Consider the following 18,186-nt stretch of genomic DNA (forward strand, 5'->3'; position numbering starts at 1 on the left):
CCATTGGTCACTGCCGCCGCCCCTCCTGCCGCCGCAACCAATGGAAAGAGAGAGAAAGGCGGGGCGCGCGCGGTCCCGCCTCATGTGGGGCAGCCCACATCCAGGCGCTCGCGCTTCCCGGCGGGGTTGCGCCCCCTGGCGGTCGGCAGCGGGGTGCAGCGTTGGAGGAGAAGGAAAAGGAGGAGGAGGAAGAGAAGGGAAGAAGCAGCAGCAGCCGGTGGGGGTCGGGACGAGGCCCTGAGGGGTGCGGGAGTGACCTGGGGCCCGAGCCCTGGCCGCAGGCACGCCCCATGCCAGCCTCCGAGCCCGAGAGGCACCCCGGCCCCTGCCCGCCGGCCCTCGGCGCGGGCCCTGCAGCCGTGGCGGAGCGCAGCGAGACCCCGACCTGAGCCGCGCTCGGCGCCGCCACAGCGCGGGTGACAGCTCCCCGAGCAGCTTCCCCGCAGGATGGAAGAGAAAAGCAGTAAGCCGTTAAAAAATTATATATATATGTGTGTATATGCGTGTTTTGGGCAGCCATTAGTCTTGTAAGAAACATTTTTTAGGAGTCAACTGTCTTAACCTATTTTCCCGTTCAACTAGATGAGGTATCGGAATGAGTGGCAAGGTTTGGGGTTGATTTCTTTTTTCGCTTACAGCATAGAAAAGATGAAGCAGCTAACGTAAATAAGGCATGTTTTACGCTGTCTGTGTCATTACGGGCTGCCCGCGGAGGTGGTGGGGTCACGGTCCCTGCAAGTGTTTAAGGGAAGACTGGATGTGGCACTCAGTGCCATGGTCCAGCTGGCATCCTGCAGCTCCGTCAGGTTGGACTGGGTGATCTCAGAGGTCTTTTCCATCCGATTTGATTCCGTGATTCATGGAGATAAAAATTTGGAATCTTCAATGTGGTCGAAGAGTGCTGTCTTACTTCTTAGTATTCTTGCAGCGAAGGGTATCTTGCAGGAAACAGATTCAGTAATTTATTTACCTAAAAAAGCTTTCCCTTTTTTCACCTAAATAAATTGATTTAGTTATAGTACTGCTGTACTGAGCACATCAATTTAGGGGAAAAAACCCAACTGTGAGTTAATGTGCTGGAAAGTTTGGGTCATCTTGTGGCAGCTTCATGCTTGAAGGGCAGTAAGAAATGGCCTAAGTAAAAAAATTTCCTCACATTGCTTGTTCGAGTGTTCCTCAGCTAGCTCTTGACAAGGCGTGGGGCGAGTGTTTGAAAGGGGAATGACTGTTTCAACACAACATGTTTCACACAGTGCTCCTCCACTGATACCCACTGTAGTATTTATTAGTATAAATTTTGAAAATCTTAGTAACTACAACTGTTTTTAATTTCTCACCCGATTTCTTACTTACTTGTCCATTCTGCACCTCTCGTAGTGCTGTGTGACTTCTTTGAAGAGGAGAATCTTACCAGTTCCAGGGAGGAGAGCACTGAAGGTAGTATAATCTGGATTTATGGAGGGAAAGAGGAGTGTATATTTGGCACTGCTTCGGATATGAAAATTACTACTGGAAGACAACAGTTTTGCCTTTTATGGTGTAAGAGGTTTGTAAGCAGCGCTGCAGAAAGCACGCACCCAGGTTGTTTATCTGGTGGCTGGAGTAAGTAGCCCTGACCTTGGCTGCTTGTTGCTTGCTCTAGCATCGTTCCCCTGCACAATGCTGGGGAAAAAAGAGATGTGGTCACAAGGATTCTATGAATGGAGAAGAAAATCCCTCCAGCCAGATGCCAGTGCACACCCTGATCCATCAGCTGGAGAGATGGTTCTGAGTGCTGACATGTTAGATGTATCTGGTGTCTGCTCATTCCCTGTCCTTCTGGCTGTGATTGGTGATAGCAGCATTAGCACTGGAGAGATCAGTGGTGTGGACATCTCTCTTTTTTGAAATGAAAATTATGCTATGAACAAAAATGCAGTCTTTGCTTCTCTGTGCAAAACGGAGCTTTTGCTGCCGGAGTTTTGGGGCGCTCCAGCATGAGAATTGGGGAGGCATTTCCAGGGTGAGTGTATTATTTCCCTATGGCCTACACATTATTATAGCTGAGGACCCAGAAACAAGAAACTGTTCTGTCACCCATTCTCTGAAGTAATCCATGCACCAGTGCCATCCAGATTTAGTCAATGCATTGAAGTATTTGAAAACATGTAATGAATAAGGACAGCAGTTTTAATCTGCAATGGAGAAACTCATTACTAGAAGTTCTACATGCATATTTTTAATTTAATGTATTTCTAAAATTTTATTTTAAACACAAATATTAAATATACCTTTTGTTATTTTAAGTTTGTGATACTGTCAATGACAGCAGAAGGGTGGGAATGGCACAGGGCAGGTGGTGTCCCTTGTACCAGTAGTGTAAGTTTCCAAAAATTGATGTGACTTTTTCTGTAATTGGACTTTCAGCTTTCCACATGTTCAAAAAATTTCTGTTAATATAAGAGATCATTACATTTTGTTGAGAGTTAGTGCCAAATCAAGCTATTTCACAAAAGAAAAGTACTTTTATCATTGCCTGTTGGTATTAAGTATTACGCCTTTAGCTGCTGGTGGCACGAGCAGCAGGGGTTGTGGTGACAAAAGATTGTTACTTCTTTCACTGCTGTCATGGTGCTTTTGAGAGTAACCACACTGCCATAGCATCACTGGGCTTCTGGCACCCTGGGTGGCAGAAGTCATTCTCTGCTAAGTCAAAAAATGAAGGAATATTTTTTATGAGCCTGACAAGAATGCAGTATTTCTTGACTGACTGCTGTGATGGCGTCATCCCAGCACATTTACCAACAGAGATTTGCTGTCTGAAAGTGGAATGTAAAACCTAGTGTGCTGACAGTGGACTCCACCTCTAAAATGGAGTAGGAAAACAGATTTGCTTATGCTTTTGTGCTTGGTCATTGAAGAACACCATAAACTGAGAAAGAGCTGGTTCTTTGTTCTGCCATCATCTTTTGACACACTGAAACAGATTTCCTTTTCAGTCCTTGACAAAGATGCACACCTAAAGTTTTAACTAGAGCCTTCATGGATGGGCTTAGCACCTCAAAGGTTCTAAAAAACCAGTAGCTTAAAAAACATTTATTTAAACAAAATATTTCTAGTAGAGGAAGGAGGCATGATATATGGGCTGTGTTAGTTATTTCAACTGATACCCCTTGTTGAACAAAATTCATCAAACTGCTTTTATATCAAAGTATTTTGAAAGTTTTTTCCCCGACAAAACATACCAAACCTAATGATGGGACAGGATAGTCAGCCTATGCAGCTAAGAGAGGTTACAGCTGTTAAAAAAAATCCCAGTGTCTTTTGTCAAGTCAAATATTCAGTTCATTCAGTTGAAAATATTCTCCTGTGTCGCTTTTGTGAGTTTCGGTGATTAATTTTTAGTGGGACTCATTTGCTGGTCTCTGAAGGAAGGCTTCCACAGCTCCCTTTGTCACCTGCTTAAAAAGTTGCATGAAGGAGCATTGTGCACCATTGGAAGCCACTCCAGTTCATCACTTGACTTCTGTTTCACTTTCTTGATTAGGTGTAGGAATAGACTTCTGGAGGTTTAAGGAATCATGCTGTACTGATTGTTTTTTCAGAAGTGCCTCCAAATTAAATGAATGGGAGCCTTTGAATAGTCCACTAGGAGTTAGGTATTTTTTAGACTTCTCAGGAGCTGTAAATGGTAATTTGCATTTCAGGTGATGTGAAGATGTTTTGGACACAATTGGGAGGTAGAAGAGTGGATGTCATATTTGAGCAGCTGCAAAGCGTGCTGTCATTGCTGAAGGAAAAGATCAAGAATGGAACTGCAACAAACCAAGGTTTGATATCCTTGTGGTGGTCAAACTGGACTGCAGAGTAGCTGTGGCCTGCGTTGTGTAGGTCTGTGTGATATCTGCCATCATCCAGATATCTCTGAATTTTAATAAGTTAGCTGTTGGTGGTTTTAAGAACTTTAAAAAAAAAGTCTTTTCTTTTTTAAAAAAGAAAAGTAATTTCAGGTACAATTGGCTATTTTCTTGTTTTGCTTGTATACTTTTTCAACAATGAATGGCTCTTAAGCAAATGAAACTGAAATATTAATTTTCGAGAAGTAATGAAATATCTGTAGTGCCTTGTGTTTCATGTATCATCAGAAGTTTCAGCCTTTCAAGCTGTTGTCAGTGAATTGAGTGGTTTTGGGGTAGGATAATAACCACCTCAGTATTATTTTTTGTCAGGGACACCAGTATAACATGTAGAAAAATAGTAGAAAATAGTAGGAAAATGAAACAATAGTAGAAAAATGTGATACTAATGCATTTCAGATTGGACCCAATTTTCAAGGAAATAAACTTCCTCTATCTACATCAAAATACGCTAAAATCATAATTCTTTTAAGCTTGGAGCAGTACACAGATTTCTTTTTACTGGTTTATTTAATTGAGTAAAATTGCTTCTTTTTGTTAAGTCACCCATATAAATGTAGTCTATGGATTTTATTGGGTTTTTTTGTGCAAGAAAATGTACAGTGGTGTAAGATGCTTTTAAACTAATATAGCCACACACTCTGCATTATGTATATAACACTTCCTCTAAACTGGAAGTGCAATTTTTTGTGTTCTTGACCTCCCACATCTTGATTGTTACAACAAAATATCAAAGCAGTGCAGAGATAAATGTTGAACTTGAATCCCCTGATGACTCAATGAATCTGTGATAAAGTTCAGTTTGAATTTTTCTGTGCTTTGTTCTGTAACGGTTTCAAGCTAAAATATTAAAGTGGATTTTGCTGAGAGTTGTTTGCCAGCTTGTAGTATTTATTGCACGGGGTAAGAGGTTGAGACAGAACAGGTCTCTTGCATTCTTCTGTCTGAAGGCCATTTCCACCAATTTAGAAGTAGCATTAATTTGTTCTGCCAAGTTCCATCACTTCCTAGCCTGAAGATGATCAGTCTGATGACCAAGGTAGAAGCTTACACTAAATTGTCTTGATATATATTGCTGCCACTGTAGGCCACCAGTTTGTGTGTTTGGAAACATTCCAGCAGCTTTCCAAAAGCTGACAGATATTCAGTGCCAACTACTGCTCTGAGCTGTAACAATTTTGTAATTCCTGGATGTGTCTGCTCAGGCCTGTGGTGCAGCACATTTCTAGTAGTATCAGGCTTGTGATGCTCTAGGTGAGCAAATGAGGAGAAACAAGCGTCTCTGGAGGATTTAATACCTTGTTTGTCTATTATCATCACTTAAATCCAACTTAGTATCTGTTTTGGTTTGTTTTTTTTTGCATAGAATGCTGGCAGGCTTGGGCACTGGTGAATGAAGCTAATCTAGGGGATCTCTTAACCTTGGCAAATGGTATGTGCATTTCCATTGTGTTTGTTTGGTATGTGGATTTAATTTGTCTTGTTTTACTCACTCGAAGCTCAATTCGCTTCTTTCAAATCAATAAATTAGATCTGAGAAGGCCATTAGCATTACAGTGAGGAAAACCTAATTATTAATTTCCTCAAGTACTGAGCTGTGAACCCTCACCTGGGTTTGTGTTTTTGTGGTTTGTGTGTATGTGTATAATACTTGTACCACAGGAAAAGAATTTGAACTAGTAAGCCCTTGTGAACCCGAGCTGTCTGTGGGCAGTGATCCTGTGCATGGCTCCACTGGCTGTAATAGCTTAACATCCTTTTGTCTCTAACAATGAAGGGAGATCTGTAAATGTGCTTTGTGTGTGTGTTCTTTCTGGTCACTTTGAAAACCACATGGAAGATTTTTCAGTAGGACACTTGCTAACAAGCTTTTTGTTAGCTGTAGTTCATAGCAATGCCTTGTTTGTAATGTGTTTTGTTCATTATCTCTTTAGTAACTAAAGTAAATTCAATGATAGATTGAAATCTGGTTTGATGAAGATTTTGCTCACATTCCATTTGTTTCAGTAAGTGATGAGTTGAATGGAGATGGTGCACAGGAAACCAAACCCAACCTGCAGCCTCTTCTTCCAGATGACAATGCTGTAGAGACTGTAGAAGCTTCTGACAGGTCAGTGCTTTCATTTCAGTTTCTTATTTGACATATTCTCTACTGCAGTTGAGAGAGTTCTAAAATCTGTATTTCTAAAGTCAATGTTTTAAACCCAATTTGAATCCTGCAAGTTTTCAAAGGGAAAATGTTTTTAACTTGACCTATGTGGAAAACCTGAGGTTTTGGATAGACTTGTCTAATTTTCCACATGAGAATATTGCAGAATAGGGCGTGGTTTTGAATAAAGGTTCATGAGTGTTATCAGGGTTAGGACTTAAGCATCAGTTCTCGGGCTTTCTTAAGTGTGCAGATTGTCAGGTGTGTAACTTAAGTCTCTCTGTGTTTAGTATTTAACCTCAGGTACTGATTTCAAAGACAGGGGTAACTACATAGTTCTTTTTTTTTTTTTTTAACAATTTCCTTGCTGTGTTTTAGCATGTAAGTTCTGGGAAGAAGCTTTTTTTTTATGCAACTGAATTTTGTTTTATATGTTGTTAGGACAATTACATCATGTGAAACCTTGGGCCTTCTAGCAATGGGGTTAAAAATACTGAACTGCTAAAACACTGAACACAGCACTGGTTGTCTAAGATGCTGCTCTTTTCTTCTTTTTTCCCTTTTATGTCAAATAGTGAAAAAGAGGACATGGAAAGAACCTGCTCAGGGTGTAAAGAATCATCTAGCAAAATTCCAGGTTTACCTTTAAATGTGCAGTATCAGAACCACAAGTGCTCTAGTGCATGTCTTGCCAACAGAGCAGTGGGTTCCTACAAGGGTGAAAATCCTCTGAAGATCCCAATCCTGTTTGACTTCCAAAGACGCCATGCAAAAGCAGACTGCCTTTCGAAGCCGCTGGATGTGAATTACAAAGCTCCTTGTGGTCGGAGTCTGAGGAGCTTTCGAGACGTGCGAAACTACTTGTTTGAAACAGAGTGCAATTTCTTGTTTGTTGATCACTTCTCCTTCAACACGTACGTGTTGTTGGGCAGGAACACCGTGAATCCCGAGCCCCTGGTGTTTGAGTTCGATATCAGCGACGGAGCCGAGTCTGTGCCCGTCTCCTTCTGTAACACTCTCGACCACGCGCGGTTGCCTTATTTCAAGTATCGGAAGTCGTCGTGGCCGCGTGGATATTATCTCAACAATCTCTCCAGCCTGTTTGTTGATTCCTGTGACTGCACAGATGGCTGCATCGATAGGTAGGTAGAAAGATCTCATCTCAGGCCGGTGACACACGATGCCTCAATAGCAGGGTGGTGGGGTGTGAAGGCACAGTACCAAACGGGACCAACACTGCTGGAATATCTTGTGCCATGCTTTGTGTTGACTGACACCACTGTGTCTTTGTCTTCCGCAGAGCTTGGGTGCTCCAACTGATCCACCTTCTGTAATAGGGAAGGAAGTGATCGACAGGTGGATTATTGTTTCTTTTCCTTTCTTCCAAACTGACAGTGCTTCTTCTCCAGGTGGAGCTGGCAAGCAGATGTCTTGGCTTTGGAAAAAGAGTAGGGAAGAGAGTCTTGTGCCAGCAGAGGCAAGCTTGTTTTCATGGCAGGCAGGGAAGGATCCTCCCTGACAATTTCTGCTGCAGTTCCTACTGTTAGATAGCATCCTGTAGATGGGGTGGGACAGCCTTGAGGGATCAGATCATTTGGAACTCAGAGGATTACTGAGGGCAGACAAAGAAACGTCCCCATTTCCAACCTCTACATGTTGTCCTTCCTCTTGTCTAAACAGAAACTGCAAAACTCAGTGGTTACACAATGCATTTGTGCTCTGAGCAGTTCCAATACTCTTGCTTATTGTCATCTTTTTCTAAATCCCAGTAACCCTGAGGTACAGACACTGTGGAAACCTGCCACAGTTACCACATGCAAGTTTGGTGGTATTTTTTGTCTACTTTCTTGAAGGATGTTTGTCTGATCTCTCTCTGTAGGTGTTAGTTGGTGTTGTATCTGTTTTGTATTATTGAAAGCTAGGGCAGTTGCACATGCTGCTGTGCAACATTAGTTCCTCATGAGCCAGCAAAAGCTTGAAATCACAGCCTGGTATAATAAAACTTAATTTTAATAATTTAGTTTCAGCTGAGTGGTGAAAAACAGCAAGCACACAGTGTGCCACTTCTTTGCACTAAAGTCCCACAAGAATTGAGATGCTTTTGATTTGCAGTTTTGGGGTTTAGGATTTGCACAATCACTCTGACTCTTTGAAGTTATCATGACATACAGTGGTGCAGACAAGCACTGCTGCTTGAATTTTCCACAGTGTAAAATTCCTCATTTCTTGGAGGCTAATGAGTTAGGAAGATAACTGAGTAGTGACAAACAGGCTGGGATGCTGTGGCAGAAGAGGTGATTTTTATTCATTCCATCCTTTTGACAGTGTCCTGCCTATAATAAGTTTCTGTTGTGCTTCAGCTGTTCGCATGTGCCATTTAAGGAGCTTGGCAGAAGAATGGGGTTGGGGTGGAGAGAACATGGTTATTGTAAAGCACAGGTAACCAGCCAAGAGACTAAGGAAAAAGGTGCCTGAAACAGCCTTGCGGAGTAAATGGAGCAGGGAGGGGGATACAGGTGTATACATGGAAGAGTGTGTGTGTGTGTGTGTGTGTGTGTGTGTGTGTGTGTGTGTGTGTGTGTGTTTAGTCAAGTGCATTTCAAATTACCTAGATTTATCATTGATTTATACTGCTTCAAATCCATTGTGAGATGTTTTACTCTTATTTTTAGGTCAAAATGTGCATGCCTACAGCTAACGGCAAGAGGCTGTAGTAAGATTTCTCTGTCTCCAAGTATTAAAAGATCCCGTGGATACCGTTACAAGAGACTGGAGGGGCCTGTTCCTAGTGGGTAAGAAAGACTACAGGAGTAAAATAAGAGCATACAAATAAAACAGCAGTTAATAGTTCAGTCTAAGTGCCACAGGATTAAAATAACTGGAGTTTCTGGATTACTGAAACCTTCGATTTTTGTCACAATTTTAGTGATAGATCAGGATGATAAAAAATAATTAATGTGACTTGAATAAAAGGAGGGGAAAAAAAACTTTTGTATTGCAGATCCTACAGTTTTCACAGCTTAGGTCAAGGCCCAGGAGAAGTGTGAAGAGTGACCAGAATCCTAAAGATGCATCAGCCAGCCGCTTTTGCCAGACTTGCTTATGGGTGACTCTTCCAAGGATCTCCAAAGCCGTCCAATGCTTCAAGTGTTTGCCCTTTCTCTTATTCAGCTCCTGTGGATTAATAGGTGGCCTGGAGAAGATGCTAGTTAATTCAGGTGTCTAGGAGAGGAATTTTATGCAAGGTAGATTTCTGCAATAGCCAAAGGCTTGAATCTGCAGGCTTGAGGAGCCCCTTTCAGTCCTCTGTGGGATGTTAGGTTTTGGCTGACATGCAGAATTGAAGTGTCAGAGAACCCAGAAACAGATTTAAAAAAAACCCAAAAAAACACAATTATGAATCCTTTTGGAAACGCTTCATTAGCATGGACAGCTACAGTGAAGTCCAGGCATATGTTGTCTTGCTAAAATCAGTTCCAATATAGAATTAGGTGCTTCTTTGGGATTTCTGTTTCTGTGTGATTTAGTCCTATTAAACAAAAATATAGCACTTGTTTTTCTTATGCCAAAGTGTATGTAATCTTATGTATACTTACATCAAAATCTGGCAGAATTAATTTTAATTCTTAAAATTAATGAACCAGCAGTCAAGAAAGTCACAAGCTTCAGAGCATTGCTGCACAACCAATATGTAATCGTATGTATACTTACGTCAAAATCTGGCAGACAGACTCTTAAAATTAATGAACCAGCAGTCAAGAAAGTCACAAGCTTCAGAGCATTGCTGCACAACCAGTTTTAGGCACAGTCTTTATATTTTAGTCCACTTGTTGATGCTTAGAAGCGGAATTAATAACAGGAACTTCGTTATGCTAACGCATCCATTTATATTGTGCTTTGCTTTTCTTCTCTTGACAGGATTTATGAGTGTAGTGTGCTGTGCAGGTGTGACAAGCTGATGTGTCAGAACAGAGTTGTACAGCATGGCATTCAAGTCAGGCTGCAGGTGTTCAACACGGAGAAGAAGGGCTGGGGTGTCCGCTGCCTGGATGACATCGACAAGGGGACATTTGTTTGTACTTACTCAGGTAGCAGGAGGGGACCTGTGAAGACATGTAGCATAATTCTTCCTCTCCCATGGTGTGTGTCCTGGATTTTTTTTTTGAGAATGGGGAAATACAAGGTTGGAAGAGAAGTGTGTCAATGTAATCTTAACCTGCAATATGATCAATATGAATAAGAACTTCGAAAAGCTCTGCTATGAGATGGTGACAGACAAACAAATGGAGCAAAACCTATCTCAGGCTGCTGACTTTCTCTCTCACAAATCTGTGCATCCTATGCTGGGGCTAATTTTCCTTTGGTAAAAATAATAAAATCATGGAATGGTTTGGGTTGGAAGGGACCTTTAAAAACATCCATGGGCAGGGACACTTTTCACTAGACCAGGTGGCTCAGGACCCCACCAAAGTGACCTTGAACTCTTCGAGATGGGGCTCTCACAGCTTCTCTGGGCCACTTGTGCCAGTGCCTCCCACCTTCACAGTGAAGAAGTTCTTACTAATATCTAGATGTGCTCTCTTTCAGTTGAAAGCCATGCCCTTCTCTAATTCAGTTTGTACTTCAGCCTATATTGACATAATAGAATTCTAGACAGCATTCATATTTTGCTTTCCAAAGTAATGCTCTTGTGTTTGTTAATGTAAGTTTGACCTGTGATAGTGAGTGTGACTCAGCAAACAAGCATTAAAAAAGAAAAAAAAAAACAAGAAAACTTTTCTTTTTCTTTCAGGCAGATTAATGAGCAGAGCTGAAGTTTTGGGAGATGCTGAGGAAGAGCTGAAGGAGAAAAATGCAGTGAATGATAGAGACCATGACTGTTCTTCCAAAAAAAGAAAGCTTGGCCTTGATCGTTCAGACTCAGTGATTGAACTAGTGCAGACTGACAAAAATGACATTCTTGAGAATCAGGAATCTTTGTCTCAGACTGTGGATAATGAAAATAAATCAACTCTGTAAGTTTATCAAAGTAAGCTTAAGCATAGCAAAACTAATATTCTGCTAATCTAGAAATTCTGTTGTATAACTTAGAGTATGTCCTCATATGCCACCCTCATATAAGGATGGTGGTTTTTTTCTTTCTGAACTTATTTTTAAATTCCCAGTTATTTCTTCTAGTGGGACAGAGTTTTCCCTCTATATTAATTTTACATATGTATACTACTTGGCATTTTCTAGAAATTCTGTTCATCTCTTGGGTGTACTTGATCTGTTCAGGGTATGAATGGGAATGCTAATTTGAAAGAATTAATAAAATAATACTTGAAACAAATGGTTTAAAGATGCTTGATGGCGCTGAAGTGTTCAATAATACATCAGCCACCAGCTGTTCTGCCCTTGGCTCCCAGTCTCTAAACCTTTTGTTATTTGTAACAAACCTTTCCTGCCAGAAACCTTAACCTCTCCAGTTAAGAGTCTGACAACACCTCACTTTTGCAGTGAATATGTTTTCCTAGTTGAAAGCTGTACTGTCAAAACTGTTGAAAGTAGTAGCAGGAAAAGGCAAAACTCTGTAGGTGCTCTATTTTGAGATAATCTGATATAATAATAGTAAAGCAACAGACAATTTGGTTCTCAGCATGACAGCTGGAAAAGGATGTAAAAGCAGCTGCTGATCTCTCAAAAAAGTTTGAGCAACTGCTTTCTTACAAATGCATTAGAGAACCTAGCCTAGGTTCTCAATTCTTAAAAACAAAATACTCACACAACATGGGGTGAGGCCAGACTGCAGGCTCTGCTGTAGTTCCTTCTAGAGAAGGGACTGGAACTAAAGACTGTTAGAGAAATGTGTGTTGTGAGTTACTTATGGGTCTGTTTGTCTTTTATCATTTCCTTTTGACCTTTCTGTGCAGGGTTCATCTAAAGAATTCAAGTAATGCAACTGTGAGAAGGCCTGGAACTAGAACACTTGTTTTTCGCAATCACCAGCTAAAAATGGTAATCATTGGCTTTAACAGATTCATTTTCCACTGTGTTTGACTTTCATCTTGTATGTTTAGATAGTTCTAATGACCTTCATGGGATTGTGTCACACTGAGCTAGGCTGTCATGCTGGAAGCTGCACCCCATCCCCTCTCCATTATCAGTCCTTCAGCACGTTCCCCCAGACCAGCACTATCTACTCTCATGGCCTTCCCTTCTCTACCCTTCTCTTACACTCCTCAAGAGCCTGAAGTAATTATTCTCCCCCTGCACCCCTTGTGTACAGGATTAGGGGGTCAGAGTGATAATATTTTTGTGGTGTCTCCCCAAAGAATGGCACAGCAGGGAGAGAAGGGAATTTCACAATGTCTATGCAGTTTTCTCATACAGTGGCAGAGTTGGAAGAACTGACCTAAATGTGACTTTTCACGAGTGTGAAGTGTTGCTTGCAAACACGTGCAAGGGAGGAAAACTGGTGTAAACTTATGCTGCAGGTTTTACTGGATTCATTGCCCTTAAGAAATGCACATGGAATTTCCATGCAAATATTTTACAGTGCTGTCCATTCTAGAGGTCACATAACTAATTGCCTTTTTGTGATGGAAGAGGAGAAATTCTGCCACATCTGGTCATTTCATTGAAACTGTGAAAAAAAGCATGTTTGGGATTTGGCTCTGCAACTTACAACCCTGGTGAAATTGTTGGGACTTAAGCCCTTATTTCCATGTCTTACTGACTGGGGGACTCTTTTCCTGGTTATTATGAAGGACAATTTGAAATTAAGATAAACGTAGCATTGCAGTAAATGTACTAACTTCTCAAATTCAGGCACAGCTATGCATTACAATAGCTTTGAAACTTCAGCCTTGGAGTTCTAAAAGCCCCTTGCTGTGCCCTCTTGGCCCAGAGTTGCATGCAGCACATCACAGCCTTTTCATTTGATACACAGGTGCACAGTGCCAGCTCAGATGAAGATGATAGCTCTCAGATTCATCAGTCAAGCAAAACAAAACTAACCAGTGGAACCAAGAAAGGAAAAGAAAGTAGGTTTGCAGAGTTCTATATACTGCATGCTTTGTACAGTTGTGTCCCATCAGGTGATAGACTTTAATGTAGACAGTGTGGGCAGGCCAGCTCTTAGAGTAGAACAATGTTGTCCATAGATGTTGAGACATGTTGAACTGTCCAGACAGCAGCTTCTCAAATACTGTGAAGTTGTGGGAAACTCAGCCTTGCAGATCTTGCTGTGTCACACCCAGTACCTGTTCCAGCCAACAAAAATTGAACAGGATATAATATTGGGGTGGGGAGACGTCAAGCTGGAGAGGCAGTGTGAAACTGAACCTATTTGCACATGCATCTTGCTTCTGTCTTAATTACAGTTTGTGATTCTCTTGGGAATTAAGGTGGAGAACAATAAAAAATTCTATGTGGGAGAAATCCGTCTGGAATGGGATTTGAGAAGAGTGAGACACTAGGTCACTCAGAGGCACCTTGAGCAAGTGCTTTAGGCATCACAGCAGGAAACAGTCATTTGTGGGAGGATTGATGACAGACATGGAAAAATTGTGTTACAGACTTGTAGATAGCAAGGAAGCTGCTTAGATTTTGGAGGATATGGGAAAAGTGGGTGGCTAAGCGTTTGGGGCCAAACAAGGGAAAGGGTTTGGCCTTAAACTGGTGTTGAGAAATAACATATATGTCCATTGTCCACCCAGCAGCAGAAAGAAGAACATCTGATGGAAATTGGACAGACTGACTCTGCTGGTGTAGAGAGTGCAGGATGCAAGAGTCTGTCACTGCAGGGTGTTGATTGTGGCAAGTACAGTGTGCTGAGTGACACATGTGTTGTGAGGCCATCCAGCAATGCACCCCTAAAAGCTGACTGCAAAGAAAATAGCAGGCAGCCAAAACAAGATGAACTTTGTGAGGAGTCTGAGAGTGATGGGGTGCTTCCCAAGAACACAAATGAAGAAAATATTTATGTACTGGATGCCACAAAAGAAGGAAATGTGGGTCGTTTTCTAAATGTAAGTACTAAATTGCATGGGTTCTCTTTGTTGCCTCTGCAAATACATAATTTACTTATTTAAGCTTAATATAGAAAGTTCTTGCACATAAACAAAATGGTGGTGCATGCCAGGAGAGGCACATGTGGTGCTCTCTGCCACCCCAGGTGACAGGACAGTAGGTTGGGTCACACTGGCTGTTCAATTGCCAAGCACCTCCAGCTAAGACAAATAGTTCATAGACACATCTGCAGATACTCTGCAAATAATTTATTTCTCTTCATTAGCATGAATATGTCTTACAGCAAAGCCCTTGCATATGTTTAAACTGTTCTTCCTTGCAGAGGTATTATGGTGTTGATATTAGTAGTGCATCTTGCAGAAACCTTCCTTCTGTTCCCATGAGCATACATGTTCCTACATGCACCTGAGTGACCTTTCACATCCTGTACTTGGCCAGCACACTGTCATGTAATCCATTGCTTGCTCCCTAGCACTGCTGCCCTGGCAATGGCATTGGGTGATAAACTTTCCATGTGGGCTCGAGAAGGGAAGGAAGAAACTGCCTGTACTGGTGACAGATATCTGACACAAAATAGTTTTTTCAGTCAACAATGTGGTGTTGGACTGTTTCTAATCCAGATTTTCTGTTTTACAGCACAGCTGCTGCCCAAATCTCTTTGCACAAAGTGTGTTTGTAGAAACTCACAACAGGAGTTTTCCCTGGGTGGCATTCTTCACAAACAGGTGAATTTCTGGAAGTCTTATGTTGTTCATTCAAGGCACTAGGAGGAAAAAAACACCACTTATTAGAGCATAATTACACTGGGGGTGGGGCAGATGCTTGGATCATAGAAGCACAAAAATACCTTCTTATAGGTGACTTCTTATTGTGCACTAAAGGCAGAAGAAATACAGTGATTGGTTATGATTAATGAGTTTCACTTCAGTTTTGCACTGAAATGTGAAGTAGGGAAGGTTAATTTTGGTGTGTCCACTTCAGTGATAATCTTCTTCAGTGGAGAAATAGATTTAACTCAGCATGGTCATTTGGAAAGCCAAGATCCGCTCATCCCACTGTTGTGTCTCAAGGAATGGCCACTGGATCTGCATCACATAGGGCAGGATTAAACAGGATATTAAGTTTGAGACACTTTGTGGGCCAAACAAGCTGGTTTCAGTCCTTTTCCTCACAGCTGTCAAAACAAGCAGGACTTTGTGTAGCCCAGCATGTCCTGGGCATGTGACAATAGGATAAACAGAGGTGAAAATTTGTTCTGAAAGTAAAAGATGCACATATTTCCTTAGTGACTAACAGAAAGAGAGGTACAGACAGCTGGTACCAGCGAGACACAGTATGGCAGCAGCTCAACCCAGGAGAGGAAAGATGAATTGTATAAATGAAATTGGTTGACATGCATGTCAACAGTAGAACTAGGTGAGAACAGAACAGAGAGGGGAGACTTTGTGCTAATAAACCAGTTCCACAGAACACTGAGCTTCTGTGGAGCCTTGCAGCTCTGGTCCATACTGACACAGATGCTGTGGGTTGCACTAGGAGTCTCTAAGAACTGTGAGGACAATATTTTGAAATACATCCAAAAAAGAGTTTTGTTTTAGCTAGAGTCTTTCTTGCTCAGGTACTCAGCAAAGAAGTGTAGTGAGGATTGAGGCTACTGGAGAGAGATAATAGTGACTTAGGGAAGAAGATTGTTGAAGGAGAGTTCACCTCACTGGCTCTTCCATTTTCTGGGCATCACCCTTTTACAACTTTTCTAAATTAAGGACTTCATCTGGATCATTGAGCTTAATTGTGTGCCTTACATGAACTTGCCCAGTCACCTTTTTATTTGTTTTACATGACTCAAGTCAGCAAGTCCCAGGCTGTAATTATGTGCTGTATGAAAAGTCCTCAGTGTTTGTTGTCAGTCAGCTGCCTAGGAATTCACTGGATGTTCTCTATACCATATCCAGTGAGAAACATCAGAGAATTACTCCCTTCATCACAATATTCATATTTTCTTACATTTTCTATCAGTTGTTCCTCAGCATCATAATCTCAGGTGTTTAGTTTGGCATTTGTTTTGGACAATGAATTTCCTGCCTTAGACATTTCTTCTATTTTACTACCAGAGCAGCTGGTTCATGAGCAGCATGTGTTGAATTCTGAGTTTTGGGCTTTGTGCAAATAGTGCAATTGCATTAAAAGGTAGCCTGTCAGACCAAAGATAACAATCTTCAAAAACATATGCACAGATCTGTTCAAACTTCAGTGATGCACTATACATAGGAAAAACAACAAAACTGTTATTCATTTAGATGTATTACTTATGTGGTTTTCCTTTTTCTGTTTGTTTGTTTTGGGTTTTTTTTTTGTTTTTTGTTTTGATGGGGTTTGTTTGTTTATTGTTTAATTTTTGGGTTTTTGTTTGGTTAGCTTTGGTTTTGGTGGGTTGTTTGTTTTTTTTTTAATTTTTGTTCCCCAGAATTCCCTTTTAAGTTAGAGCACATTGTTTAGACTCCAACCCTGTTTGCAATTTCCATAGCCAAAGGAGCATGAGCGACTCCTTGTATGCCTTGTTTCCTTCCCATCAAGCTGCCTGTGTGATGCTCCCAGCCCCCTGCAGTTTTTGGATTTGTATGTGGGTTGTTGGTGACAAATTGTTAGCACGGTACTGTTTCACTTAGTTCAAGCAAATTAACTGTTTTATTCCTTAGACATGTGAAAGCTGGAACCGAACTCACCTGGGATTATGGTTATGAAGCTGGAAGCATGCCAGAGACAGAGATTTCCTGTCACTGTGGAGTTCAGAAGTGCAGGAAAAAAACCTTATAGGCAAAAGCTTTGCTACTGTCAACACATGTTGTACCTGGGAATTTATATGCTGGAAGGGATGACTGCTCAGCAAACAGCCCGCAAGTCCTTGGTGCTAATTGCATTCAACTAAAATGCCTTTCACCTGATGATTTTTTAAATTTTACATTTAAATGTCACTTTTGTAGTTTACAGAAATAGAACTGTTTGTTCTAAGAACAGACATCAAGCCTTCCCTAGGTAATTTCTGTTCTCCTGGTCTTCCTCCTCCCTGCTTCTAATCCACAAGCAAAGTTCATAGTGTACTGGAAGAATTCCTGCTCCATGCCATCTGCAGCAGAGACATGACTGATGAGAGCAACAGTTCCTTGGGGCTTTCTGTGCCCCTCCACAGTGCTGAGTTAGCAAAACTCAGGTTTCTGAACTTCATTATGAATTTCATATTAATTCATTATGCTTCTCTGGGCACTAGGAATTGTTGAAATACACCTAAGCCTGTTGCATCCGGTGGGACAGATAGTCCTGAACAGAGAATTAAACAGAACAGTTCTGCAGAGCTGTGTTTGTGCTACAAAATGAGCTGGACAAGTCCTGCTGCAGCAGGAGAGAAATGACTGGGTTTTGTTGGATTGCACCCCTCTCCATGTTTGTGACACACAGAAAAATCCTTGAGAAATCCAGTGTACCTCATCTCAGTGCCATATTGTGTATGGAACAGGTGGGCCACAGAATTGCTTACCACATGGTTTGTTGGTAAGAGAGAAACAAGCTGTATTAGGAGACAATGGAGTGCAGATGCAGGAGGTGGCTCTGAAATGGAGCAAGGGATGGCTGTGCAGGTGTGTGGCTTTTGGATGTGTTGGAGCCTTGGGCAAGCAAGGAGGTGGCGCAGGTGAGCAATTCAGACCTTGAAGAACCACTGCCAAAGGTTTCAAAAAAAGCGGTTTTATTAAAAATGTTGCAAAAGTAAGACTTAACATAGTTTGATAACAAAGTTTGCTCTGTTACTGCAGAGGATATGATAATGATTTAAAGTTACCAGTGCAAAATCTAGTGGCACCATAATACAAGACTGTGTATGATGTCAGTCACTTACCAGAAACCTGCAGTTGATCAAGTGTGTCTCAGCCTCGAGGAGTAACACTGAGAGCATCCCAGCTCATAGGGAAATCCCTGGCATTAACATGAGAGCTAAAAAAAGGTTCACTCAGGCTGTCATTTATGGGATAAAGTGGTTGGCTTGAAGTCAAAGTACCTTTGTTGGAGAAGGTAAACCTGAGTCTTGTACCTGCACCTTTCTTTGTTTCTTGATAAATGAGTTTTGGAAGAACCATC

General features: G+C 41.5%; 1 protein-coding gene across 1 annotated transcript; it reads left to right on the forward strand.

Annotated features, from left to right (window-relative positions):
- Positions 1–324: 324 nt before the first annotated feature.
- On the forward strand, positions 325–18,186 carry LOC121337331 (histone-lysine N-methyltransferase SETDB2-like). The gene is made up of 14 exons (XM_041407392.1): positions 325–463; positions 1,378–1,437; positions 3,687–3,809; positions 5,263–5,328; positions 5,904–6,006; positions 6,621–7,187; positions 8,718–8,837; positions 9,964–10,133; positions 10,838–11,060; positions 11,958–12,042; positions 12,977–13,071; positions 13,736–14,057; positions 14,695–14,783; positions 16,755–18,186. Exons 1-14 carry the CDS (start codon positions 448–450, stop codon positions 16,870–16,872), a joined length of 2,157 nt encoding a protein of 718 aa, XP_041263326.1. The 5' UTR covers positions 325–447; the 3' UTR covers positions 16,873–18,186.

This window comes from Onychostruthus taczanowskii, unplaced genomic scaffold (genome assembly GCF_017590055.1).
Source record: "Onychostruthus taczanowskii isolate IOZ18803 unplaced genomic scaffold, ASM1759005v1 scaffold26, whole genome shotgun sequence".
NCBI classification, from domain to species: domain Eukaryota; kingdom Metazoa; phylum Chordata; class Aves; order Passeriformes; family Passeridae; genus Onychostruthus; species Onychostruthus taczanowskii.